Source organism: Macaca mulatta, chromosome 16 (genome assembly GCF_049350105.2).
Source record: "Macaca mulatta isolate MMU2019108-1 chromosome 16, T2T-MMU8v2.0, whole genome shotgun sequence".
Lineage (NCBI taxonomy): Eukaryota > Metazoa > Chordata > Mammalia > Primates > Cercopithecidae > Macaca > Macaca mulatta.
In genome coordinates, this window is record NC_133421.1 from 67,873,176 (window position 1) to 67,896,802 (window position 23,627).

The window sequence follows — 23,627 nt, forward strand, 5'->3', positions numbered from 1 at the left end:
TAGCTGAAAGGTTAGGATATTGGCCTGGGCTCAGGGTGAGGGAGATTTAGTATCTGTGCTCTGGTGCACACGATGAGAGTCCCCTGAATCCCCTAAAACCAGAGCACAGGGCCTCTTTGCGCCCAGAACATACAGCCCAGACCTCCAGCCTTGTCTTTCTGCATCAGCACTGGCCGGGCCATGCTGGGGGATCGCCCCATGATTAACCATGTCCTCTCCACAGAGCACTTCAGTCTGGAGTCCTGAGTGGTTACAGATGGCACATATTAAATGCAGAAGGTTTCCCCTTGCTCCCTCCACTTCCTACCACATTCACAATGTGCAGCATGTCCCATTTGCTTTTGAAACATACTAAGTAACAACACAGCTTTTATTTTATTTTGTTTTTATTTTTCTCCCCTGAGGTCCTGGATGGACTTCAACAAAGGGATTTTATGGTCAAAGCCTCCCTTTCCCCACCCCAAACAGAAAACAAACATAACACCTCTCCTCTCGGCTGGCTTGTGCTGCCCAGTATCTGTGCTCCAGGGTTGGTTCTTAGTGGTTTTTTCCTAGCACTTGGTTGGGGAATGGCCACCTCCTTGTACTCCCCTCACAGCTCCTGAGGAGGCTTTTTTTTTTTTTTGCTTGCCATAGAGATGGGTTCCCACTATGCTGCCCAGGCTGCTCTCCAATTCCTGGCCTCAAGCAATCCTCCTGCCTCTGCCTCCCAAAGCGCTGGGATTACAGTCGAGAGCCACTGTCCTTGGCACTGAGGAGGCTCCTTACCTGGAGGAACATCAGGCAGGTCTTGCCAGGCCAGGTTGCAGAACTTGTGGAAAGCTGGTCTGGATGTAGTGCTTGTAGAGAAGCCTCTGGGAGATTGGGCACATCCGTTATGGTGCTGCTTCTCCCATCCTTATGTTATTAGTAAGTTCTGAAGTGATGTAAATGCTAGAACTACTATAGAACTGTATGCCAGACACTAAAAGAGACTATACAACATTCCAGGATAGAAAGGAATGTATGTTGTCACTGGGCAGCAAACCACACCCTAAAGACACAATTCAGAAAAAGTCCAGGGAGAGGAATATAGGCCAGGCAATCTGCTGACTGCAGATCCCTGCCCCTTCATTAAGCTGAGTGAGTGCCTCCTGATTCTGTCTGAGTATGCGCCTTCGTAAATCCAGGCCAACAATCAAGGGGCAGGGCATTGTTGTTTGTTAACCTTGAAGGCCTTCTGGGGAGAGACAGTGCAGGAACTTCAAATGAAACCAAAGGGGAAACGGGGACTGGGCACCCACCTCCCCAATGTTGTTTTGTTTTTGTTTTTGTTGAGACAGGGTCTTGCCATGTCGCCCAGGCTGGCATCAAACTCCTGGGCTCAAGTGATCTTCCTGCCTCATCCTCCTGAGTAGCTGGGACTACAGGTGCATGCCACCACACTTATCTCCCAGTCCTAATTCCAGCCTAAATTTTCCCCATTCAGAAACACTCCTGGATATGGTGGCCTAGCCTGTCCTGACTAAGTGCCCAGCACTGACAATGTTGGCACCTGGGGAGGGAGGTTTGGGTTTTAAGCTGAGGTTGAAAAGGGATGTTGAATGGGCCAAGGATAAGGGACAGCAGGGTTGGTTATCTTTCTGGCTCAGGTGAGGAAAAAGGATCCCCATTCTGTGGGTGTTCCTTGACCATCTCTACCCTAGAGCTGAGGTCACTTCTCTGCTATGACAACATAGCTGGGTTCTGACCTTTTGACCATCAGGAGAGCAATGGTGGCAGCTGAGCTGAGCCTGATCTGAGGGAGGGGGTGGGGTCCTGTCCAGATGCAGAAGGGGAGCTTGCCTGCTGCTCTCACACAATGCAGTCTTTGTTTCTCTTCCTTGAACCAGTATTTCCCAAGATTGAGTGACAGCCCAGGAGAGGATATGGGTCTATGCAGAGACCTGGGATCTTCTTGGCCATTAAAGTGCATTATTCACCCCGACCCAGCGGGAACCAAGCTCAGGAGTTGCCTGCCTCTGCACACGTGCTGAGCGTGCTGTTGTGTATATGGGAGGACCGTCCCTATGGGGCATGTGTGAGCTCCGCTGCTGGGTCAGGCTTCTCGTCCAGGTTTACTTCATCCCGCCTGGACGTGATTTGGCTTTGACTGTCTCTCCTGCAGCCCAAAGCACTTCCCGTGGTTGCTGTAGCTGTCTCATTGGAGCAGTGTCTCTCCAAGTTTGAGGATTTGAACAAAGAACTGGGACTGGTGACTTGTTAATGAACAGTTCAGAGGGCAGAGAGCAATCATCTCAGCTTGTGGAGGCCTTTCTTTCCCTGGATGCTGCTTCTCAGCTAAATCAATCTCTCTTCATGTGTGTACTTGGCCCTCTGGGTTTCCACCTGACTTTTATACCTTCCCACCAAGATAGCTTGGCTTTAATGTGGAATTAAATTATATATTTTTAAAACTTGCTTTAAAAAAATTTGTTTCTTGCACTAAATTGTGTCAGTACATTGATGTTTTGTGTTTCTAGGAAGAAGTAATGTTGCCTTTTATTTGTGGGTAGTGGTCAAGGGGCATCCCTTCCTGCAATGGATCATCTCAGGTTGGTGCTAGGCCAAGGCTGCTGGCAGTTCAGGCATGAACAGAGTTGGGCTGGCCCAATCTCAGCACAGCTGCAGTTTCTATTTAACAGGAGAGCACCTGTTTTTACCTGAACGAGTCTCCTGGGCAGCGGTTTACATAGGAGCTGGCTCTAGAACCACTCATTCTGCCCCTCCCACCTCTTGTCATATCTACTCAGTTATACTTCCTTCATAGGTGTCACCATGTCGTCCGCTTTGCCATTTCTACCTACCCCCAAAAAAGTCAGCCTCAGGACTCTGATCTCTCCCAAATTTGGGCAAGGAGAATCTAGGTGTTTCCCACTCCCCCGAAGATCTAATCTCCACTGGCCAGAATCCAGGGCCTGCTCTAGCCTCTCTCTGTACCATCTGGCCTGGGAGCCTTTCTCCTTTGCCCCATTCTCCAGACAAACACTTCTCCCCAACCCCAGCAAAAGTAGCAACCTAGAGCTGAAGTAGGATGGAGGACATGCAATTGGGGTCTATGTGGGGCAGCAGGGTCATGGGAACAATTAGGATCACAGAAACCAAAGACCAAAACCACCCTGTCTGAGGAGGTCCCAGGAGGGAGAGCCTTGCAACTCAGTAGCCCACCTGCCCCACCCGCAGGGGCAGGGAGACTGCTGCCGGAAGCAGGCCCAAAGTGCACAAGGGGGTACCTATCCAGGTTATCAAGTACCCCCTGTCCATTATTTCTGGATCCTCACACAGTAATGCTGGGAGAGGGGAAGGGCAGGTATCATTAAGCCCATTTTTCAGAAGAGAAATAGTCAGGTGAACTGCCTTTTTTCAAATCCACATGGGGATTTAAGTGTCAGGGCCTGGCCCCAAACCAGTCAGCTCTGCTTCAAGGCCAGAGCTCTTTCTACCCCCAGGTCTGTTCCCACATGGCAGCAAAGAGGACACAGGAGAACTAATGGGAGAAGTGGGGGCCTTTATTAAGGTCTGACAGATGTGGTGGAGGTGGAAGTGGAAACCCAGGCCTGAGCCTAGGAAAGGGCAGAAGAAAGGCAAAGGGTCCCTTGGAGCAGGAACCCATCCCTCTCTGCTTCTACCCAGCACCCCCCATCCCAGGTTCCTTTCTTCAACCTCCCCCTGCTTCTGGGAACACAAAGCACCAAGAACTGACAAGCCGGGACACTCCAGGGCCATAGCGTGGGGCAGAGTCCAGGCTTCTGTCTCCCCGCAGTGGGAGATCTGGGGAGCTCAGTGAACCTCCTCACCCTCCTGCCAGTGTAAAGTTGGGAAGCGCCTTCTCTGTCCCCCAGAAGAGAACTCTTGTTCTCTGTGGTTGGGGAAAAGGTGTGGGGAGCTTGGACCTAGGAAGAAGATGAGCTGAATTCCTCTAGGGCCCAGGTGAAACCCCCAGGGGAGTTTCTGAGACTCTACCTTTAGACTTGCCATTTCTCCACTTTTCCTTCCCAATGACTCTGGTGAGCAGCTCAGAGTCTGGGCTAGGACAACTGGTAGGACAGTGGAGATCTGACCCAGAGACATCTGTGGGTTTCAGATGAAGGTTTCCCCAACACCAAATTCATCTATATGTACACAGGGCAGCACCCACCTGCGGCAGGGGGAACAGCCGCTGGGGGCTAGTAAGAGTAGCCACCCTTGGGGCCAAACGGCTGGGCAGGGCCAGCCAGCTCTGGGAGGTAGGCGGGGCTCTCGTCCAAGTGAGACAAAGGGACTGTGTCCTCCTCACTGACAGGCCGGTCAAACTCGGCCTTGAGAGCTGGACGCTGATTGTCCGGGAAGGCCAAAGAGAAGAGGGCCTCGGGCTCGCACACAAACTTGTACACGTAACGCTCACCAGCCACCTATGGGGAGAGAGAAGGGCTGGTCAGCCTGGCTAGCCCCCCAGCCTTTGTATGGGGTAAGGTAGGGGAGCAGGGAATGCGGCCCTTCTACCAGTCCAGGCAGATGCTCGGGGCATTTTCTCCTATGCTGGTTCTCCTGAGAAGCTGACTCTCCCTTCACAGTTCTTATCCCTTTTTCATCTCAACTTCTCCATGCTTGGGCTTCTGAGTTGCACTTTTTTGGGAGAGGAGAACCTTGACAATTTCTTGTCCCTCTGACTGATTATCTGATCCTACAAAGTTGCTGAGAACTGCTCCGCTGACCCTCTCCCCCCATCAACTTCATGGCCACTGCCCTCCACCACCTTGTCCCTAGACCCACAGCCCCCACCTTCTGCATGATGCCTTTCTCGTAATAGTATCGGAGCGAGCGGCTCAACTTGTCGTAATTCATGGCTGGCCGGTTCTTCTGGATGCCCCAGAGCCTGGCGACCTGGGGACAAAACAGTTTTGGGGTAGAGATGCTACCTCAGCAGAGGAAAAAATGGGGTAAGGTCAGAAAGAGCACTTGAGATTCTGGGTGCAAAGTGCTAAGCTAGCCCTGCAACAAAGCATCAGCCCACAAACTTATGCTTGGCAAGAATTCCGGTTAGGTAAAGCAAGGATCATGGTGGAGGCACGTGCCACCATTTCCCAGGTTCTCCCACCTCCAGGCCCTAAACTTTGGAAAGGAGGGCTGGGGACATCCAAGAGGCCCACCTCCTCAGGCTCAATGAGCTTGAACTCCATTCCCCGGCCTGTCCAGGCAATGAAATGGGCATTTGTTGGGTCATCCAGCAGGGCCACCAGAAATTGCCACAGCTGTAGGGCACCCCGGCGCTGGTAGGGTGGCCCCTCTCGAAATGCATTGACCCCTTCCTGCTTGATGTCTCCTGGGGAACACGAAAATAGGAGGTGTGGGGTTTGTGTCTTTTGGTCCCCCAAGCAACCGCCTCCCATCCCAGGGATTTCTCCAAGGGGTCTTCCCAGGTATTTTTCTATGGGTCCCACCCTCTTGCAACAATGAAATGTGATGTGACTCCTGCAGGGACACAGCATGATAAGACCTTGACCCTCCCATGAACAGTCACTTCTCTGACCTTCAAACTTCTCAGGGACAACGCAGACATCATCTGGGAATGGTCGCAGAGGTTTCTCATAGCCATAGCCTTGTAGAGGAAGTTGGGGGTTGCTCAGATCTAGGGGTTCACCGACGAGACCCCAGAGAGTCCAGAGGGACTCCTGGCCAGGGAGACCCTCCCCAATGGTAGTGCTCCCTCCCCCAACATGGAGGGCTTGGCAGGGGAAGGGGGGCTGCCTTACCCATGGCCCCGTCACCTGGAGAGGGCCCAGAGAAGCCCTCTGTGTGGAGGTACATTGATGCGCACCCAGTGACATCTGTGGGGGAAGAAAGGGTGATGTGAGGTGGCTTGGGGTGGAGCTAGAGAGCAGGAGAGGAGGAAGTCCTATCCACATTCATGAAGTTCTTCCTTCCAGCCTGCTTCCTGTTCTTTGCCCAAGTTGCCTGCCAACCACAAAATCCCAGGGAAAGTTCACCTAGAGGGAGTGTGACACTGGAACCCCTCCTCAACTTGAGGGCTGGGGCAGAGGCCGTGGAAGGCAGCAGCGGGGGCCGGGCAAGCTGTTCGGCAGGGCCCAAGCTGCCAGGGAGCAGCTGTTTCCTGCGCGTTCAGGGGGAGGAGGGAGGGTGAGATGAACGTCCGGGGAAAGGGTTCGGTGTCCACGCCTAAGACTCCCTCAGAATGGACAAATGGCCGGTCAGCAGGTCAGGTTCCCAGCCTGGGGGGGCGGGGCGGGGTGTGTGTGTGTGTGCGCGGGGCGGGGTGTGTGTGTGTGTGTGTGTGTCTATGGGACAGAAACTGAGAGCATGCGCCTGCATGAGCCTGACAAAGAGGCAGTGGGCACTGGGCCTTGTTTTTTCAGGTCTAACAGAGCACATTCCACTTCATTTCATTCCATTCCATAGGATAGGAACCTCCCCACTCCACATCGGGGAGGTGGCTGTGTGAAGCCACCCGTTCAAGTTCCAACCCCTTCCCGCCCTCCCCCCACTCCACTCCCACCTATGAATGAGAAGATGGTGAAACATGACACCTCCGGGAGAGGGCGGGAGGGTGGGCTCATTCATGCCTCCATTTTGTGAATGGAATTCCTGACTCCATTCAGGAGTAGCTGGGGGGAGGGGCAGGAGTTCAAGGGCATGTAACACAATCCCCTCCGGTCTACAGCCTTTGAAGGTCAGCAGCAAAGAATGCCTCCCTCTTCCTCTCCCCAGCTCACTGCCAAGCCTGGCTCAGGCTTATGCCCTGGATTTGAGGACAGGAGCACCATCCGGTTCTCAGTTGGACAGCCTGGGGGTTTGTGGTTCATCCCCCTGCCCCTGAACGGTTGTGGGCACCACAAAAAGGGAAATTCTAACATTCTAGCTAGCTCTGGGCCTACTCTAATAAACTCTGGGGCTAGTAATGTAACAAAAGCTAGGAGGAAAGGAAAAAAGGCAGGGTTTTCTGGACCCTTCCTGGGACTGGCCCTCCTTCGGCTCTTGGGGCTTTGAACTATAGCTATTTATGAACATAGCTGAATGCATCTCACTCCAGTCAACAGCCAGGTGGAACTAGAATTTAAAGAAGTTCCTACTTCCAGTGCCCAGCCTCTGGCCTGGGCAAACATCAACTGGGAGGCTCAAATAGGATGTGTAAACCACGTATTAACCTGTGCTCCTACCAGCCTGACCAACATGGTGAAACCCCATCTCTACTAAAAATACAAAAATTAGCTGGGCGTGGTGGTGGGTGCCTGTAACCCCAGCTACTAGGGAGGCTGAGGCATGAGAATCACTTGAATCCAGTGGCACTCCAGCCTGGGCGACAGAGCAGGACTCCGTCTCAAAATAAACAGAGCAAGACTCCGTCTCAAAACAAACAAAACAAAACAACACAACAACAAAAAACCCTGCGCTCCTATTGAGAACTAGCAAGAACCACGAGCCTGGCTAGTTTCAAATTCATGTTTCTCTTCATTCAAATCCCTTTGTATTTTTAAGCCTCTATGGGGATAGGGACCAGACACATCCTATTCATCTTTGTATTTCCCAACTCTGCACACTCATGTTCCTGTCACAGTAGTTTGGTCTTAATAGGTAATTAAAACCTCAAACACCTGTTAAATAGAAATAAATGCCTTAACTTTCCTATTAAGTCACAAGCTACCTGAGGGAAGGCTCTACATCCCCCTTTATTTTAGTTTTATTTTACTTTTTTATAAATAGACACGGGGTCTCACTTTGTTGCCCAGGCTGGCCTTGAACTAATTCCTGGGCTCAAGCGATCCTCCCACCATGGCCTCCTAAAGTACTGGAATTACAGATGACTCACCATGTCCCGGGGTGGGGGTGGGGGCCTTATCTTTTAATCTGAATATAGGTTTGCTCATTGAAAAGTAACAATTTGTCCTGGTGAGGTGGCTCATGCCTATAATTACAGCACTTTGGGAGGCTGAGGCGGATGGATCACATGAAGTCGGGAGTTCGAGACCATTCTGGCCAACATGGCGAAACCCCGTCTCTACTAAAAATACAAAAATTAGCTGGGCCTGGTGGCTGGTGCCCGTAATCCCAGGTACTTGGGAGGCTGAGGCACGAGAATCGCTTGAACCCGGGAGGTGGAGGTTGCAGTGAGCAGAAATCGTGCCACTGCACTCTAGCCTGGGCCACAGAGCAGGACCCCGTCTAAAAAAAAAAAAAAAAAGAAAGAAAAATAACAGTTCTTTTGAAATTGTGAAGAAAAAAAGTGGGTGGGTGGGTTGGACGTATGAAATGGTAAACAGCAATGTAAAAAACTGGGGAGACATTCTGGGCTTAACTGAATTCTTCACTTGATCACATGCCACCCTGCCCCACCCTAGTCTCTTACCTGAGTCGTAGGCGAAGTCCGTCTGTTCCTGTTTGATCACCACCCCCGCCCCTGGGTACCTGTGCCCGTTGACCCCACCCTGGTCCACAGCTGGCTGGCCCGCCTGTTCATACAGGGGGTCATGGTATTCTTGCTTAAAGCTCTGCTGGGGGTAGGGTGGGCAGGGCTCCGACAGCTGGTGTTGGTAGGGGGCTGGAAGGGGTTCCCGGCCCCCTCCCTGAGATGTGAAGGAGTGGCAAATGTCCAGGGGCTGCTGGAAGACGGAGCTGGATGTGGTTGGAGAAGGAAGAGAAGAGAACTTTAAATTAATCCCTCCTCGAGCCTGTTACTCCTAGGCTTTTAAAGTGGGCTCTGGAATTGGGGGTAGGGGGTTGGGGCATCAGTATCTCTCCCTCTCTATTCCGCCGCCCCCCGCCTGCACAACCCCACAGCTCAAGTCTTTAAGGAGAACACTCGGGAATTAAAGAAAAAACACCTGGGCCCATGAGCAGTGCGCTTCCCTGTCTCCTTACCTACGTTCCCCAAGGTACCCATGGCCAGGGTGGGGTTGGGAGGTGCCAGAGGATCTCAGGAAATTCCGTTGCTCCGCCCGGGGAAAGGGCTGCAGGGGCGACTGTCCAAGGGCACCAGGGGCAGGGGACTTGATGGCGAGTTGTCTGGGGGGGTCATAGGCACTGGAGTTGAGAAGGAAACAGGGGTGAGGGGACAGAGAAGCTGGCAAGCATCTTTGAACCCTTCATTCCAAGGAAAGTGAGGTCACAGGGATTACGGGAGAAGGAAGGATAGAGGGGGCTGAGAAAGAAACAGCAGGAGCCACAGACTCAGCCCTAGCCAATTCTTTTCTTTTTTCAGAGACAGTCTCCCTCTGTTGCCCAGGCTGGTCTTGAACCCCTGGGATTCATACAGGGGGGATTCGTTGCTCAGAGCAATGGTTTAGGTGGGACAGTGGGCCTCTTGGTGGAAACAGAATCTGCTCTGGCCTCAGTATGTATTCCTGAGGCCCTCTGCTGCATTTTCCGTCTATTTAGAGGAAATCCTTAGCTGTATCGCTTCCTTACAGGAGCTAGAAAATCCTTTCTGTTGTCTAACTTGCATCTCAGCTGCTACCTCTGCTGATGGGTGCCCCCTGCCTCCCTCCTCAGGAACCCTTCCCCTACCCTTCACCAGGTCCGGGCTGGGGCTCACCTGGAGTAAAGGCACTGCTCGCCATGGTGATAGGGGAGTGGCGGCTTCCTGCTGCAGGACAGGGCCGGGTCTGTGCGGGGACTCTGGGGCTCCTTCTTGATCCTGGTGGTGGGGCTGTGGAAAGCTACTGTGGGGATAGTAGAGGGGGCAGAGCAAGGCCAGAGCCTGTCACACAAGCGGCAGGCAGGGCTTCTGATACCTTCTGCACTTTGAAGACTAGCTGGGTGACTGGTACAGCCTCCTTCCCTCTCTGGGTATCAATTTTCTGAGATCCGCAGTGAGACAAGAACATTTTGGCTATTTACATTATGTCTAGTTTATACATCAGAGTAGTGTCTGATTATTAACCAAAGAAACCATCTAAAGTTCAACATTTAGGCTGGGCACGGTGGCTCACGCCTGTAATCCCAGCACATTGGGAGGCAGGAGTCCAAGACCAGCCTGGCCAACATGGTGAAACCCCATCTCTACTAAAAATACCAAAAAAAAAAAAAAAATTAGCCGGGCATGGTGGTGGGTGCCTGTAGTCCCAGCTACTCCAGAGGCTGAGGCAAGAAAATTGCTTGAACCCGGGAGGCGGAGATTGCAGCAAGCCAAGATCATGTCACTGCACTCCAGCCTGGGTGACAGAGCGAGACTCCATCTCAAAAGCAAAAAAAAAAAACCTTTAATGCAACCCCAGGCCCCAGAAAACACTTTCAAGGAGTGAGCACCTCCAACCTAGGGCCTGTCATTTTCCTAAGTGCCCTGGAAAATTCCAAGGGAGCGACATGTTTTCTTATTTGAGGATATAAAGAATCTTTCTTGGCCGGGTGCGGTGGCTCACGCCTGTAATCCCAGCACTTTGGGAGGCCAAGGCGGGTTGATCATCTGACGTCAGAAGTTGCAGACCAGCCTGACCAACATAGAAAAACTATGTTGGTTTTTCCCTCTACTAAAATACAAAAAAATTAGCCGAGCATGGTGGCGCATCCCTATAATCCCAGCTACTCGGGAGGCTGAGGCAGGAGAATCGCTTCAACCTAGGAGGCGGAGGTTGCAGTGAGCCGAGACCGCGCCATTGCACTCCAGCCTAGGCAACAAGAGCAAAACTCCGTCTCAAAAAAAAAATTAATTGATTTAAAAAAACTTTTTCTTGTTGAGGTTGGATATTGGCCCACTTGAATGTCAGCTGACTAACATTATACACATGTTCCTACTTCTCTGTGAAGAACATTGGCCTTTCCTGTGGCCCCTGCTGGGTTCCCAAACTCTGGCCACGCAGCTGAGCAGCAAAGAGTTGGTTCCAAGTCAGTGTGAGTGAGATTCAGTTTTACCTGCAGTCCACTCAAATGCCCTGCTTATAACCAACTATTCTCAGGTGTTTTTGATTCTTTGTGCCCGTTCTGTTTCACAGGTGAAGACAGTTGACAGCAAAGTATCTGACATTAAAGCAGGGTTTCTTTGTTTTCTGATTTTTGTTTTTTTGAGATGGAGCCTCGCTCTGTCGCCCAGGCTGGAGTGCAGTGGCTCAATCTTGCCTCACTGCAACCTCCGCCTCCCAGGTTCAAGCGATTCTTGTGCCTCAGCCTCCTGAGTAGCTGGGATTACAGGTACACACCACGATGCCCGGCTAACTTTTGTATTTTAGTAAAGACGGAATTTCATCATGTTGGCCAGGTTGGTCTCAAACTCCTGACCTCATGTGATCCACCCGCCTCAGCCTCCCAAAGTGCTGGGATTACAGGTGTGAGCCACCCACACCCAGCCTAAAGCAGGGTTTCTCAACAGTGGCACTACTGACATGTGGGCCAGATAGTGTTTTATTAATATATTGTAAGGAGCTGTCCTGAGCATCATAGGATGCTTTTAGCAGTATCCCTGACCTCTCTATCCACTAGACACCAGTAGCACCCCACCCTCAATCGTGACAACCAAAAATGTCTACAGATATTACTAAATGTCTCTTGGGGGGCAAAATTGTCCCCAGTTTATGAAAGTGACTTAGAACACTAGAACTGGGGCCGGGCACGGTGGCTCATGCCTGTAATCCCAGCAGTTTGGGAGGCCAAGGTGGGCGGATGACAAGGTCAGGAGTTGGAGACCAGCCTGGCCAACATGGTGAAACCCTGTCTCTTCTAAAAGTACAAAAATTAGCTGGGTGTGGTGGTGGGTGCCTATAATCCCAGCTACTCCAGAGGCTGAGGCAGGAGAATAGCTTAAACCTGGGAGGCAGAGGTTGCAGTGAGCCGAGATCGTGCCACTACACTCCAGCCTAGGCGACAGAGCAAGACTCTGTCTCGGGGGAGAAAAAAAAAAACAAACACTAGAACTGGACTCTGCTGAACTGGCCCAGGCCCCTCACTTCAGATAAAAGGCAATGGAGAACCAGAGGGATAGTGTCTGCTCTAAGGTCACACAGCAAGAACATGGCAAGCCCCAGATTTCAACCAAGGTTTTCATTCCAGTTATTGCCTTGGTCTTTGAGATCAAATCCCAGAATGGGAGCCCTGACCTTCACCCCCACTGTTTTTTAGGAGAGAACCAGCTGATCTCCTGTGATTCTCTATTATCCTATGACTCACTTCCTGCCATCCTCCACTCCATATACCCTCTCCCCAGGGACCTCTACTCACGGTTTTCTGAATGGAAATCAGGAACAAACTGCTCATCACTGTCTGGTACCTGAGCTGCAGAGAGAGGTGAGAGGTGAGTTTGGGGCGGGGCCCTAGTTGTCCCCTGGGAGGCTCCATTATTGCAGCCCTGCAGATTAGCAACAGCCAAGAAAGGACCAACAGCCTTTAGACCAGGGGTGTCCACATTATAAGAATAGTCTTGGGCCACACATAAAATACACAAATACACTAACAATAGCTGATGAACTTTAAAAAAAAATCACAGATCTCAAACAAATCTCATAATGTTTTAACAAATTTCATGAGGAATTTGTGTTGGGCCTGGGCCACATTCAAAAGCTACCCTGGGCTGCAAGTGGCCCACAGGCCCACGGGTTGGACAAGCTTGCTTGAGACTAAAGGCTGCTCCACCCTAGGTCCTAGTGCCCTCCAGCTCTGGGCTCCACTAAGACCCAGAAGTGAAGACTTTCCCAGAACCTGTCTGAGCAGATTCCAGTCTTTCTTTTTCTAGATGCTTTGTCTTTATTTCCTCCATTTTTCTGAAGTGAAACAGCCTCGCCCCTCAGAGTTTACAAAACTCCCTTAAAGCTCACAGCAGTCATATCTAGGATGGGCAGACATTACAAGCAGTGGGATCCTGTGGATTTAAAAGCACATAGGAAGCAACGGGGCGTGGTGGCTCACGCCTGTAATCCCAGCACTTTGGGAGGTCGAGGCAGGTGGATCACCTGAGGTTAGGAGTTCGAGACCAGCCTGGCCAAAATGGCAAAACCCCTCTTTACTAAAAAGACAAAAATTAGCTGGGCGTGGTGGCGGGTGTCTATTAATCCCAGCTACTCAGGTAGCTGAGACAGAAGAATCGCTTGAACCTGGGAGGCAGAGGTTGCAGTGAGCTGAGATTGTGCCACTGCACTCCAGCCTGGGCAACAAGAGTGAAACTCCATCTCAAAAGAAAAATAAAATTAAATAATAAATAAAATCACATGGGGGGTGGCTGGGCGCAGTGGCTCATGCCTGTAATTCCAGCACTTTGGGAGGCTGAGGCAGGAGGATCACTTGAGGTCAGGAGTTTGAGACCAGCCTGGCCAACAAGGTGAAACTCCCATCTCTATTAAAAAAATAAAAAAATGTGGCCGGGCGCGGTGGCTCAAGCCTGTAATCCCAGCACTTTGGGAGGCCGAGACGGGCGGATCACGAGGTCAGGAGATCGAGACCATCCTGGCTAACACGGTGAAACCCCGTCTCTACTAAAAAATACAAAAAACTAGCCGGGCGCGGTGGCAGGCGCCTGTAGTCCCAGCTACTCAGGAGGCTGAGGCAGGGGAATGGCGTGAACCCGGGAGGTGGAGCGTGCAGTGAGCTGAGATCCGGCCACTGCACTCCAGCCTGGGCGGCAGAGCGAGACTCCGTCTCAAAAAATAAAAATAAAAAATAAAATTAAAAAATAAAAAAATTAGCCAGGTGTGGTGGGGGGTGCCTGTAATCTCAGCTACTTGGAAGGCTGAGGCAGGAGAATTGCTTGAACCCAGGAGGCGGAGGTTGCAGTGAGCTGAGATCATGACACTACACTCCAGCCTGGGCGACAAAGTGAGACTCTGTCCAAAAAAATGAAAAATAAAGGCCGGGCGTGGTGGCTCATGCCTGTAATCCCAGCATTTTGGGAGGCCGAGGTGGGCGGATCACGAGGTCAGGAGATGGAGACCATCCTGGCTAACACGGTAAAACCCCGTCTCTACTAAAAATACCAAAAAAATTAGCTAGGCATTGTGGTGGGCGCCTGTAGTCCCAGCTACTCCTGAGGCAGCAGTATGCCTGAGGCAGGAGAATGGCGTGAACCCGGGAGGTGGAGCTTGCAGTGAGCTGAGATCGCGCCACTACACCCCAGCCTGGGCGACAGTGCAAGACTCCATCTCAAAAAAAAAAAAAAAAAACATTAGCTGGACGTGGTGGCACGCCTGTAATCCCAGCTACTCCGGTGGCTGAGGCAGAAGAATAACTTGAACCTGGGTGGTGGAGGTTGCAGTGAGCTGAGATCGCACCACAGCACTCCAGCCTGGCGACACAGCAAGACTCCATCTCAAAAATAAATAAATAAAAAAGAAGGATGACAGTGGAAGAGCAGGAGGCTAGTGACTGGGACTGTTGCAGAAGGCAAAGGACACTGGCTGAGTACATAGGTTCCTCATCCCTTTAATGTGCAACTAAGGAGGGGAGAGATTCCCAAGGTTGGAGATCTGAAGAGCTGTCCCAGGGTGCTAGGATGGGTGGAGCTGGGTTTGGGAATAGGCAGGAAAACTGAAATACAGCAGCAGCTCATCCATGGCTTCTAACCTGAACATCAAACTCTGACTTCTAGTTCCTATTCTGGCCTCCCCAGAGGGGGCCTTCTCAGGTGGTTATACAGCTAAGTATCTCCCTTGATCCCGGAGTCTTTGCCCACTTTTGCCCCTCTCTCAAAACTAAATGGCTCACAGCAGGAAGTGTAGACACCAAGAAGAACTTCCTGATATTATTCCAGGAAGACAGTGGTTCTCGGGTGATGCAGTGGAACCTGTAGCCCAAGGAGGCTGGACTCTCCTTCCCTGGAGACTGCTCTCAGATTGGACAATGGGGAAACGGATTGATAAAATGCCCAGAGAGGTCAAAATGGCTGGTGAGAGGTATGAGATGGCTAGAGAAAACCTCCACAGCCCTGGCCTATACAAATACACATCCCATCTCTTTTGCTTCTCTCTAGGCTTCTCTCTAGGCTAAGGCTCCATCATTTCTTATTTGGATTTCACCCACAGCCTCTTACCAGGATACCCTACTTTCACTCTTATCCTCTGTAGTCCCTTGCTCTCCACCTAGCTGTCACAGTGATCTTTTTACAACAGAAATCAAATCATTTCTCTCTGTTATTTAAAGCATGAAACCCAAACGCTTGCCCTTGGCCTCCAAGACTCTGCATGACTTGGCCTTGCCTACCTCTCTGACCTGCCTCTCCTTGCCTGTGAGTCTGCGGCGCTCTGGTCTCCTTTCTAGCCCCCAAACCTGCTGAGCTTGTTTCTTCTTCACCAGATGCTTTCCTGCCTTTTTCTTTTTTTCCTGGCCATCAGAGTCTCAGCTCACTTTGACATCTCTGGAGAGGCCCTCTCTGACCACCCCTAAACCAAAGTGGTTCCTCCTGGCTCTCTATTGCATCTCTGTTTTGTTTTCTCCCTAGCACATATTTCCACCTGAACATATTATGTTTACCTGTTTATTATCTATCTATCTCCTCCACCAGGAAGTTAAGCTCTATGAGGGCAAGAGCTTTATCTTTCTTGTCATCTGATGCCCCAGCACCCAGCACAGGGTCAGAGTAGACAGGGTGTTAGAGTAGATGCTCAGTGCATTATTTCTGGACTACATGAATAAACATGCAATACTCGTTTGTCCTCAGGCTGGCAGGAGTCAGCACTGTGGGCCTGGGGGCATGCACTGAAGAGATTCTGACCATCCTAGCCCTTCCCTGCAGCTTCCCCCTCTCCACACACAAAGCAACACTAGAGGCAGGTCCTCTTCAGGAAAGCACATCTCACAGGGGATACTTTAGGTTGTGATATGTTGCTTGGCAAGAATACTCTTCAACAATTTGCTTTAAATATCAGAGCTGCCAAGTGTTTATAAACATAGGCTTATATTAATAGATAGTTGGTTTCCTGACAGAAGCATTATGGAGAGGGAGTTTAAGAATCAGGAGCCACCAGCAGCTAAACGAGAACTTAAGAGGAGTCAACATAATAATACTTTGGTCTGAAGTGACCAAAGATATCAATGAGACATGAAATCCGATGGCAAGAACAAACAGAAAGACACAGCCAGCACACATCTTTTCAGGAACACAAACACAGCAAAAAGACAACCATTCCCAAACTGGCCTGATTCAGGAGTCATCAGGGCATTGTTAAAAACACGATTACAGCCAGGTGTGGTGGCTCACACCTGTAATCCCAACACTTTGGGAGGCTGAGGCGGGCAGATGATCTGAGGTCTGGAGTTCTACATCAGCCTGGCCAACATGGCGAAACCCCGTTTCTACTAAAAATACAAAAAATTAGCCGGGTACGGTGGCGGGCGCCTGTAGTCCCAGCTACACAGGAGGCTGAGGCAGGAGAATGGCATGAACCCGGGAGGCGGAGCTTGCAGTGAGCTGAGATTGCGCCACTGCACTCCAGCCTCGGCAACAGAGTGAGACTCCGTCTCAAAAAAAAAAAAAAAAAAAGGCACATTTGGATAGAGGGTAGGAGGCCAAATCCGTCCACCTGCCCAGGGATGCAAAACCAGGCTTGTCCCTGCTGTGCCCTTTGGTCCATTCTGAGGCAACATTTCCCCAGGGTGGCAGGAAGCAGGGGTGATGGGAGCAGAGTCACCAACATTTCCCTCCCTCCTACTAGACAAGAAAAGTCCCAAGGGAAAGGGTGGTGCAGAACTCAGGGGTGGTTGACGCACTCCAGCCCCACCGCTGGGGCCTCATTAACTGCTACTTTCCATTGAGGTAATGGGCTGGGGGTATCTCCTGCTGCCATCAATGGTGCTGGAGAGCAGAGAGCCCTCAGCATCATCCTGCCTTTCTTCTTGCCTCGGGCCTGACAGTTTAACCAGGGACCCCTCCGGCCCAGCAGTCCAGGAGGCGGCTTCCTCCAGCCCACAGACCACACCCCAAAAGAGGTGGTGCCATCCTCTTCCCAGAGCCAGGAGAAATCGGTCCTAGCTCAGCCCCTCCCCCAAACACTGGCCTTCTCCCAAAGGGGTAGGCCAGGGCCCTCAGTCATCCAGAGACTGTCAACAGGATAGAAATAGGAACACTGAGCCTCGCGTTCCTGGAGAGCAGGAGAATTTTTAATTACCATGTTTGGTCTTGAGTGTACACCACTCTCTCTATTTATTTGTTAACTTGGCTGAGTCTTGGCTGCCAAGCCAGTGTGCCAGGGTCTGTCCCCAGCTCCATCCTGGTACTAAGATGGAGTTTATCTGTCTGGGGATGAGGCAGATGATTAAGGAGGGGGTGGGAAAAGTGCCAAGACAGCATAATGCTCAGAGAGAGAGAAAGAATTTTAGGGACTCTCCTTTCAAAATGGGGGTCAGTAAAAAAAGAGGAGGGGGTTGGGGGCCTCCCAAGCTGGATTCTGGAAGAATTGAGAGGTTAAAACAGAGACACACTGAAACCCACCATAGGTTAGCCACCCACACTATATATGCTCTGTCACCCTCTTCCCAGGATCCAGTCATAGGGTGAAGGGGGTAGAGGCATTCTTCAGAGCTTCTGCTCCATTGTGTCATCGCTGTCCCTTACCCTGCCCCCACCCTGACAGCCTCTGTACTGGAAGAAACCAGTTCTCTAGTTGTGGAGGGGACACATTTGTCCCCAGGAGTCTTCTGGAAAGGGAAGAGACAGAAAGATGGAGAAGGAGGCATTGTAGCTGGGAAAGATTAGGGAGGGGATTAACCTCATCCCTCCCCACAGACATGCCGAAGCACCAGTGTACATGCACTTGAACACATATTCAGGGACGCACACACCCTAATTCCTTTTACTTCACTCTTGCGGCAGCACAACAGCACAGGGTGAAATGTGCCCTCCATGCACGCCTTCCACACATGGGGTCTTTTTTTGGACCTACAAATATGATTGGGAAAGTCAAAGGGCAAAGGGACTGGAGCCCTTGGAGGAGGGTTGGGGAGCAGTGATTCCTGTGAAAAGGGCAGCCCAGATCGATCCCTTCCAGAATCTGATAAAAGCTATGGGTCATTTTCTTCCTAAACAAATCCATACACCTTTATGTATGGTGCACTTCCAGCAATTTTACACACAGTATCAGAGGGATCATGATCCCAGCAACTTATCCACAGAGCTTCTGGGAATCCACAGACCCCAGCCTCACACAAAGGAGTCATGGCCTAGAGTCAATGGCCCTTACTACCAAATAGACAACAAAGTCTTTATCCCCAAAGGTTCAGGGCTCCTGAAAAGCCTGGAAAGGAACCTTCAACAAGAAACCAGCAAGTCTTTTACCATAGCCAGACACATTTTGGGTTCAGCCTGCCTGAGCCTGGGTCTCCCTGTAGCAGCCTGATTCTTTCCCCAACATCTCAACAGATTCCAGGCACCCCCAAATCAGACACGCCCTCCGAGCCTCACATCATTCCCTGCTATTTACAGAAACCCAAGCCCAAGGGTATGTGAAATGCCTCCATAAAGCCGCACTCACACGCACCCTTCAACGCACGGACACAGGACACTGAACCTGCAACCACATCGGAATCTCCCTATACCTGCCTGGCTCCAACCTGTGCCTCCTCCAAATGCTAAGTCTTCACAGCCCCACCCACACTAGCTGCTTCTCTCCACACTGGGGGTTTGGAAAAAACCAAACTGAGAGAGGGAGGTTGGGCTCTGGTCCCCATTCCTCCTAATGCATCCCACCACTGGCAAGTTTCCAAAGAAGCTAGTCCCTCCCTGCCACCCCAAAGCTCCCCATGGGTTGCCGGGGTCACTGACCTGGTGGGAAGAGACAGGAGAGGAGACTGGGGTGGTGCTGGGATGGTGCAGGGGGACAGGGCCCCGGCAGCTGCATCTGTCTCCGCAGAGAAAGTGAGAAGGAGCAATCGGCCTCAGCATCCCCCCCTCAGGCCTGGCCATCCATGGCCAGCTGGGAACCTGAGCTGCTCCCTCAGAAGGAAGGAGAGGGAACCAAGGAGATCCCAGCGCGCCCCCCCTACCTCCGCCTTGCAATCCCCACCCCCACCTCCCCACCCACTGAATTTAAATGTACAGGGCAGCAGCATGTAACTGACACACACACATGCACACACACTCTGTCTCTCTCGCACACACACTCACACACTTGCTGTCACACTGACACTGCCACAGGCATGCCTACCCTCTCCAGACCCCTGGCCAAGGGGTGGGACTTCCAAAGTAGAGAGATGAGAGCATTTTCCTCCCCCTCCCATCTCAAACCCAGGCACAGATGGACCAGCTGCTGCCAAAATGCCAACCTCAGCCCACCCCTAGCTCACAGCCCCAGGAGCTGCCCACTGTGGGGACTCTGAACTGACAGGCAAGGAATGAAGCCCGGTGAGCCAGAGGGAAATCAGGCGCTGGGAAAGGAAGTCTTTAAGAGCCCATGGAAACTGACACCTCTGCGTTCTTCAGCCCAGCTCTGGAACCTCAGGAGGAGGATGGGGAGACGGGGCAAAGCTCTGCCTGTAAATTGGAGCTGGGCATGCAGGACTTGCAGGGTCAGGGAAGAGGCACACAATACCCACAGAACCCCCAGATCCCTCTAGCACTCACACAGCCATTCAGCCATTAATTCCACAAAATGTCTTGACTGCTTGCTCTATGCTAAATAGTCATTCTGTCAACATATATATTTTTAAAATATCATAGTGGGGAAGACAGACCTAGTCTCACTCCAAGGATCTAGTCAGGGGTCATTTTCTTTTTACTCCAAGCTTCTATGGAGAGTTCCAGGGCAGTTGGATTTGAGCTTTAAAAAAATCATATACTCAGGGTGGAGGGATGAGGAGATCCTAAGGAAAAGACCTTAAAAAGACCTCAAAAAAGAAGTTCCTAGTGTTTTGGCTTCTTCATTTTCATAGCGTTAAAATAAACCCTAAGATGGGGGTAGTTAACCCTTCCCTCTCTGAGACTGTCTAAACCACCATTTTCCCTCCCACCTGCAGCCCCACCAGTGACACCCTCAGGCCCCACCAAAACGCACCGAAGAATCCAACCAGGAAACCTCCCGAACACACCAACTCCCCATCAGGCCCAGCCACGGTCCCCACCCCGGCCAGCACACAGGAAGGGGGGAATTTGCCTGGGGGCGGAGGTATTCAAGCGGGATGGAAGAGGGAGGAACACTTGCTATTAGAATTACAATCAAGGCTATTTGGGGAGGGAGCCCTGGGCTCTCCGTGCCAAAGGACTGCCGAAAAGAATTATTTAAACTTTTGTTGTTTTTTTGGCTTGGACAGTAAATTGTTTGGTGCTGGGGGTTGGGAAGAAAAGAAACCCAGGGGATAAGAATCAATGCTTGGGCAACTCCGGAGGATAGGTGACAAATTAATTGCTGCCCCCCGCCCCCACCAACAACACCCCAACACGCACCTTGGCCCGGCAGCTTCTGTAAAACAAACTTTGCAAATGAAAATTTCAACCAGGAAAATGGGCCTGAGGCCAAGTTCCATTCAAATAAGCAAATACCCCACACAATGGTCTGATTCATCCTCAAGCCTAGTTACACAAGCCTGGCTCAGGGTAGAGAAAATAAATATCAATATAAGTATCCACGCTGGGTGCTGGGGTGAGTAGAGTGGCAAGGGACCTGGGGAAAGGGCCTTGGAGAACTCCTTAAAGCAGGGAAGGGAGAGGAGCCCTACACGGCTAGGGTGGAATACCAGGGGCTACGGAGTGTTCCCCTGTCAAGCCTCCCAAAATAGAAAAGGTCACAAAACTACTCACCTTCAGCGAGCCACGTCTCCTGGAAGTGACTTAGATCCTGGAAGAGATCTGAGGGGTAAATAGTGGGATTGGAGGTGAGGTGGAGGGGACGGTAAGAGAGAAGGAGCCTAGCAAGCCCCGGTGACTCCCCTGCCTTGGGAGTAGGGACCAAGAAGAATCCCTTGGAGGGCGAGCTTTTTGGGGAAACAGGCAGGGGGTCCAGGATCGGCCGTGTGTGTGTGCGCGCGTGTGTGTGTGGCGGGGGAGGGTCGCGGTTTGTCTCTCTTGCTCTTTACCTTCAGAGTCGAGGGGCGGCAGGGAGCCCGGGTCCATGAGCTTCCCCTGCGGGACCATCAGCGCTTCGCGCAAGCTCCCATTTCCGGGCGATTTCTGCGAGAAGCGGGGAGAATACCCCCGAGTCACCCTGAGGCGCTTAGTCTGGGGGACGAGGTTGGGGTCCGCGGGTGACTCAGGGGCGGGGCAGCCCAGGACTCCGCTGGGACCGCAGGGAGGGGGACTGTGGTGAGAGTAGGGGCTGGGTGCGGGGCGGGGCGGGATTGGAGGCTGGCGCGGCGCTCACGCTGCTGAAGGTGTAGGGCACTTGCTGGTCCAAGTATCCGGCTTTCATCCTCCGCTCCATCCGGCCGCTCCCTCCGGCCGCACGGCCTGGGCCCCAAGCGGGGGCCGAGACCTGGGGGGGAGGGGTCTGCGTTCGCACACCGTCCAGGGAGGGCTGCGATGGGGGCGGGGAGGGGTGGCGGGAGGGGGCAGTCCCAAGGCTCTGGGTCCGACGGCGAAACTTCTCCGACTCACTGGGGCGATGGGGAGGTTTCCGCCTGCCAGGCCGAGCGCCACCACCACTCCCCTCCCGCCAAAGGCTAAAGGAGGTCCCACCTGCTCCCAGGAGCCGGGCTCGCGGTTTCTGCTTTCTGCAGCCCTGCGCTACCCGGGCTCGGTTACATAAGACGTGTGTGTGTGTGTTTGTGTGTGTGTGCGCGCGCGCGCGCGAAGCAGGCGAGGCGCACACCATCGCATGCCCACAACTCCCGCGCCCCCTCCAACCCCGAATCCCAGAGCCTCCCACCCCCGCCCTGGAATCTGCGGAGGCGGATGGTGAGAGTGAGTGTGGTGTGCGTTGGAGGCGAGGCGGGGAATCACAGACACTCTCCCTCCCTTTCCCTCCCGCAGCCTCACCTGAGGCCGGGGCTTCTGGGCTGGAGCCGCGGGGGGTCCCGAGCATGCCCTGGGGCCCGCACCGAGGGCCGCGGGGCTAGGCCGGAGCAAGGTGGCCCCGGCCCCGGGTCCCCAGCGCACCGACTTGTTTTTCGGGCGCCGCAGACAGTTGTGAGCCCGGGGGAGCAGCTGATTGGTGCATTTCCTTCGCTCGGCCTCGTCTCTTCCCCCCCACCCCACCGCCCCCCGGTTCCCTTTGTTTCATTGACTTTTGTGAATGGAACCCCAGGGCTGGGCACGCCCGCCAATCCGGAGAGTCGTCCGGCCTGGCCGGGGGGCGGAGTTTCCCAGCCGCGGGGGCCAATCAGAATGTAGGGGTTGGCTCCCGGCTTCATTCACTGCTCCGGCTCCCATTCATAAAAAAATAAAACTCGCGGCCGGAGTTCATTCATAAAGAACCGAGAGAAAAAGAGAAGCCGAGGACCCCGCGGCTTCTCCCCCGTCTCCGCCACGGTCTTGGGTCTGATGCGCCGCGAGCTCCTCCGGCTGGCGTCTGCACATGTCTCTGCATCTGCGTGTACGTGGGAGTATGAACATGTCTGTGTGTGCCCAGGAGGGAGGCGACCGGGCTTGTGTGCCCAGAGGAACAATAATAACTGGCATTTATGAAGCGCTCCGTTTCCACGTGCTCATTTCGTTCCCATAACCCAGCGGAATGGATCGTTTTTATCTTACAGATATTAAAATTGAAAGCTCAGAGAGGGATGGTAACTCGCCTGAGGTCACTCAGCTAGTCAGCACCTCTGGGGTTTAGAACCTCAAATCCCTCACACTCTCCTGTACACCCCTCTGAAGCCATGATTAAATGAGTTAAGCTATGTAACAACTGATACACAGTAGGTGATCAATAAATGTAAACTGGCACAGAAACCAGGCTTTTCCTCAAGGGTCTGTTCTCTGCAGAGCTGTTTTGTGACCCACTTTCTATTGATTGCAGCAGAAACCAGAAGCCCCAGGGTAGATGATTTCTGAAAGTGTAGCTCCCTCTCTGCCATCTTCCCTCTTATCTGAGGATGATCTGGAGGCAGGATGGGTTTCAGTTTTAGCTAAGAAGCTGGTCATAGTCTCTGTCATCTCATCCATTCATCACTTCTTTCAATAAGCATTTATTGTGTCAGATACAGTGCTGGGTTCCAGGCAAGCAGCTATGACCAAGACAGACATCTGAGGGGAGCTGGGGTGCTTGGGCTGTGGCCATGGGGGCACACAGGACATGAATCCTCAAAGGCCTTTTTTCTGAGACAATTCTCTGTGTCTCCAGCCTATGCACTCCTTTGAGGACAGCCTGATTTTGCGTCCTGCCTGTTTGTGATAAACACAAAAGAATGTTCAAATGCCAGGCCAGCAGGAGTGGCTTCCCAAATTCATCTAACCTAACACCCGCCACTTTACAGATGAGGCAGTGGAGTTTCAGAGAAGGAAATGACACATGGAAGCTCTTTGGGCCTGTCTGGCTAGAACTGGGGCTAAAACATAAAATTGCTGTTTAACGTTCTTAAGGGCTCATTCCATGAGATCAGCTTGGGCAAATGAAAATAAACTTCCCTTTCTATAGGTGCTATAATATTCTATAAGACTCGTGTCTATTGTCCCTCCCCTCCAGGAAGCCTTCCATGATAACCTCAATCAGTTCCTTTTATCCCCATACAACATTCTTAACTCTATCTCTGGTGTGGATGTTTTTCGTTCTGCCTCATGGTGTAGACATCCTTATCTATGGAGAGCTCTCCAGAGCTCATTTGCCTCTGTAAGTCCTCCTCAG

General features: G+C 52.1%; 2 protein-coding genes across 26 annotated transcripts in view; one reads left to right on the forward strand and one right to left on the reverse strand.

Moving 5' to 3' along the window:
- Positions 1–2,470, forward strand: part of DHX8 (DEAH-box helicase 8) — a 94,625-nt gene extending 92,155 nt beyond the window's left edge. For 3 of the 8 annotated variants that reach the window (XM_077971817.1, XM_015119815.3, XM_077971819.1), the window contains one exon: positions 1,872–2,470. Coding sequence is in view for 6 of the 8 variants with exons in the window: in XM_015119815.3 (XP_014975301.2) it covers positions 1,872–1,887 (16 nt within the window). In the remaining 2 variants the exon portion in view is untranslated. The remainder of the gene's footprint in view (positions 1–1,871) is intronic. The other 5 variants (XM_077971829.1, XM_077971822.1, XM_077971824.1 and 2 more) reach the window with 2 other exon arrangements.
- A 1,036-nt stretch (positions 2,471–3,506) lies between these two features.
- Positions 3,507–22,092, reverse strand: ETV4 (ETS variant transcription factor 4). 18 transcript variants are annotated; one of them, XM_077971889.1, is made up of 14 exons: positions 21,827–22,041; positions 21,213–21,323; positions 20,929–21,022; positions 20,654–20,701; positions 18,683–18,758; positions 12,160–12,213; positions 9,545–9,671; positions 8,872–9,033; positions 8,360–8,625; positions 5,751–5,825; positions 5,528–5,596; positions 5,148–5,320; positions 4,780–4,881; positions 3,507–4,409 (listed from the first exon to the last, which is right to left on the reverse strand). In XM_077971889.1, exons 5-14 carry the CDS (start codon positions 18,756–18,758, stop codon positions 4,185–4,187), a joined length of 1,329 nt encoding a protein of 442 aa, XP_077828015.1. In that variant the 5' UTR covers positions 20,654–20,701; positions 20,929–21,022; positions 21,213–21,323; positions 21,827–22,041; the 3' UTR covers positions 3,507–4,184. The 18 variants fall into 18 exon arrangements, with proteins under 18 accessions (XP_077828015.1, XP_077828017.1, XP_077828018.1 ...); XM_077971891.1 differs by having other exon boundaries at positions 9,545–9,668; positions 21,827–22,038; XM_077971892.1 differs by having other exon boundaries at positions 5,766–5,825; positions 8,872–9,015; positions 21,827–22,038.
- Positions 22,093–23,627: the final 1,535 nt, after the last annotated feature.

Bases quoted from the DNA above. Each gene is read 5' to 3' on its own strand.
- ETV4 (XM_028836541.2), bottom strand. From the start codon at position 21,272: ATGGAGCGGAGGATGAAAGCCGGATACTTGGACCAGCAAGTGCCCTAC. The intron at 9,034-9,544 runs GTGAGCCCCAGC...TCTCAACTCCAG, and splicing joins GAGCAGTGCCTTTACTCCAG to TGCCTATGACCCCCCCAGAC. The intron at 4,410-4,779 runs GTGGGGGCTGTG...CTCTCCCCATAG, and splicing joins AGAAAGGCATCATGCAGAAG to GTGGCTGGTGAGCGTTACGT.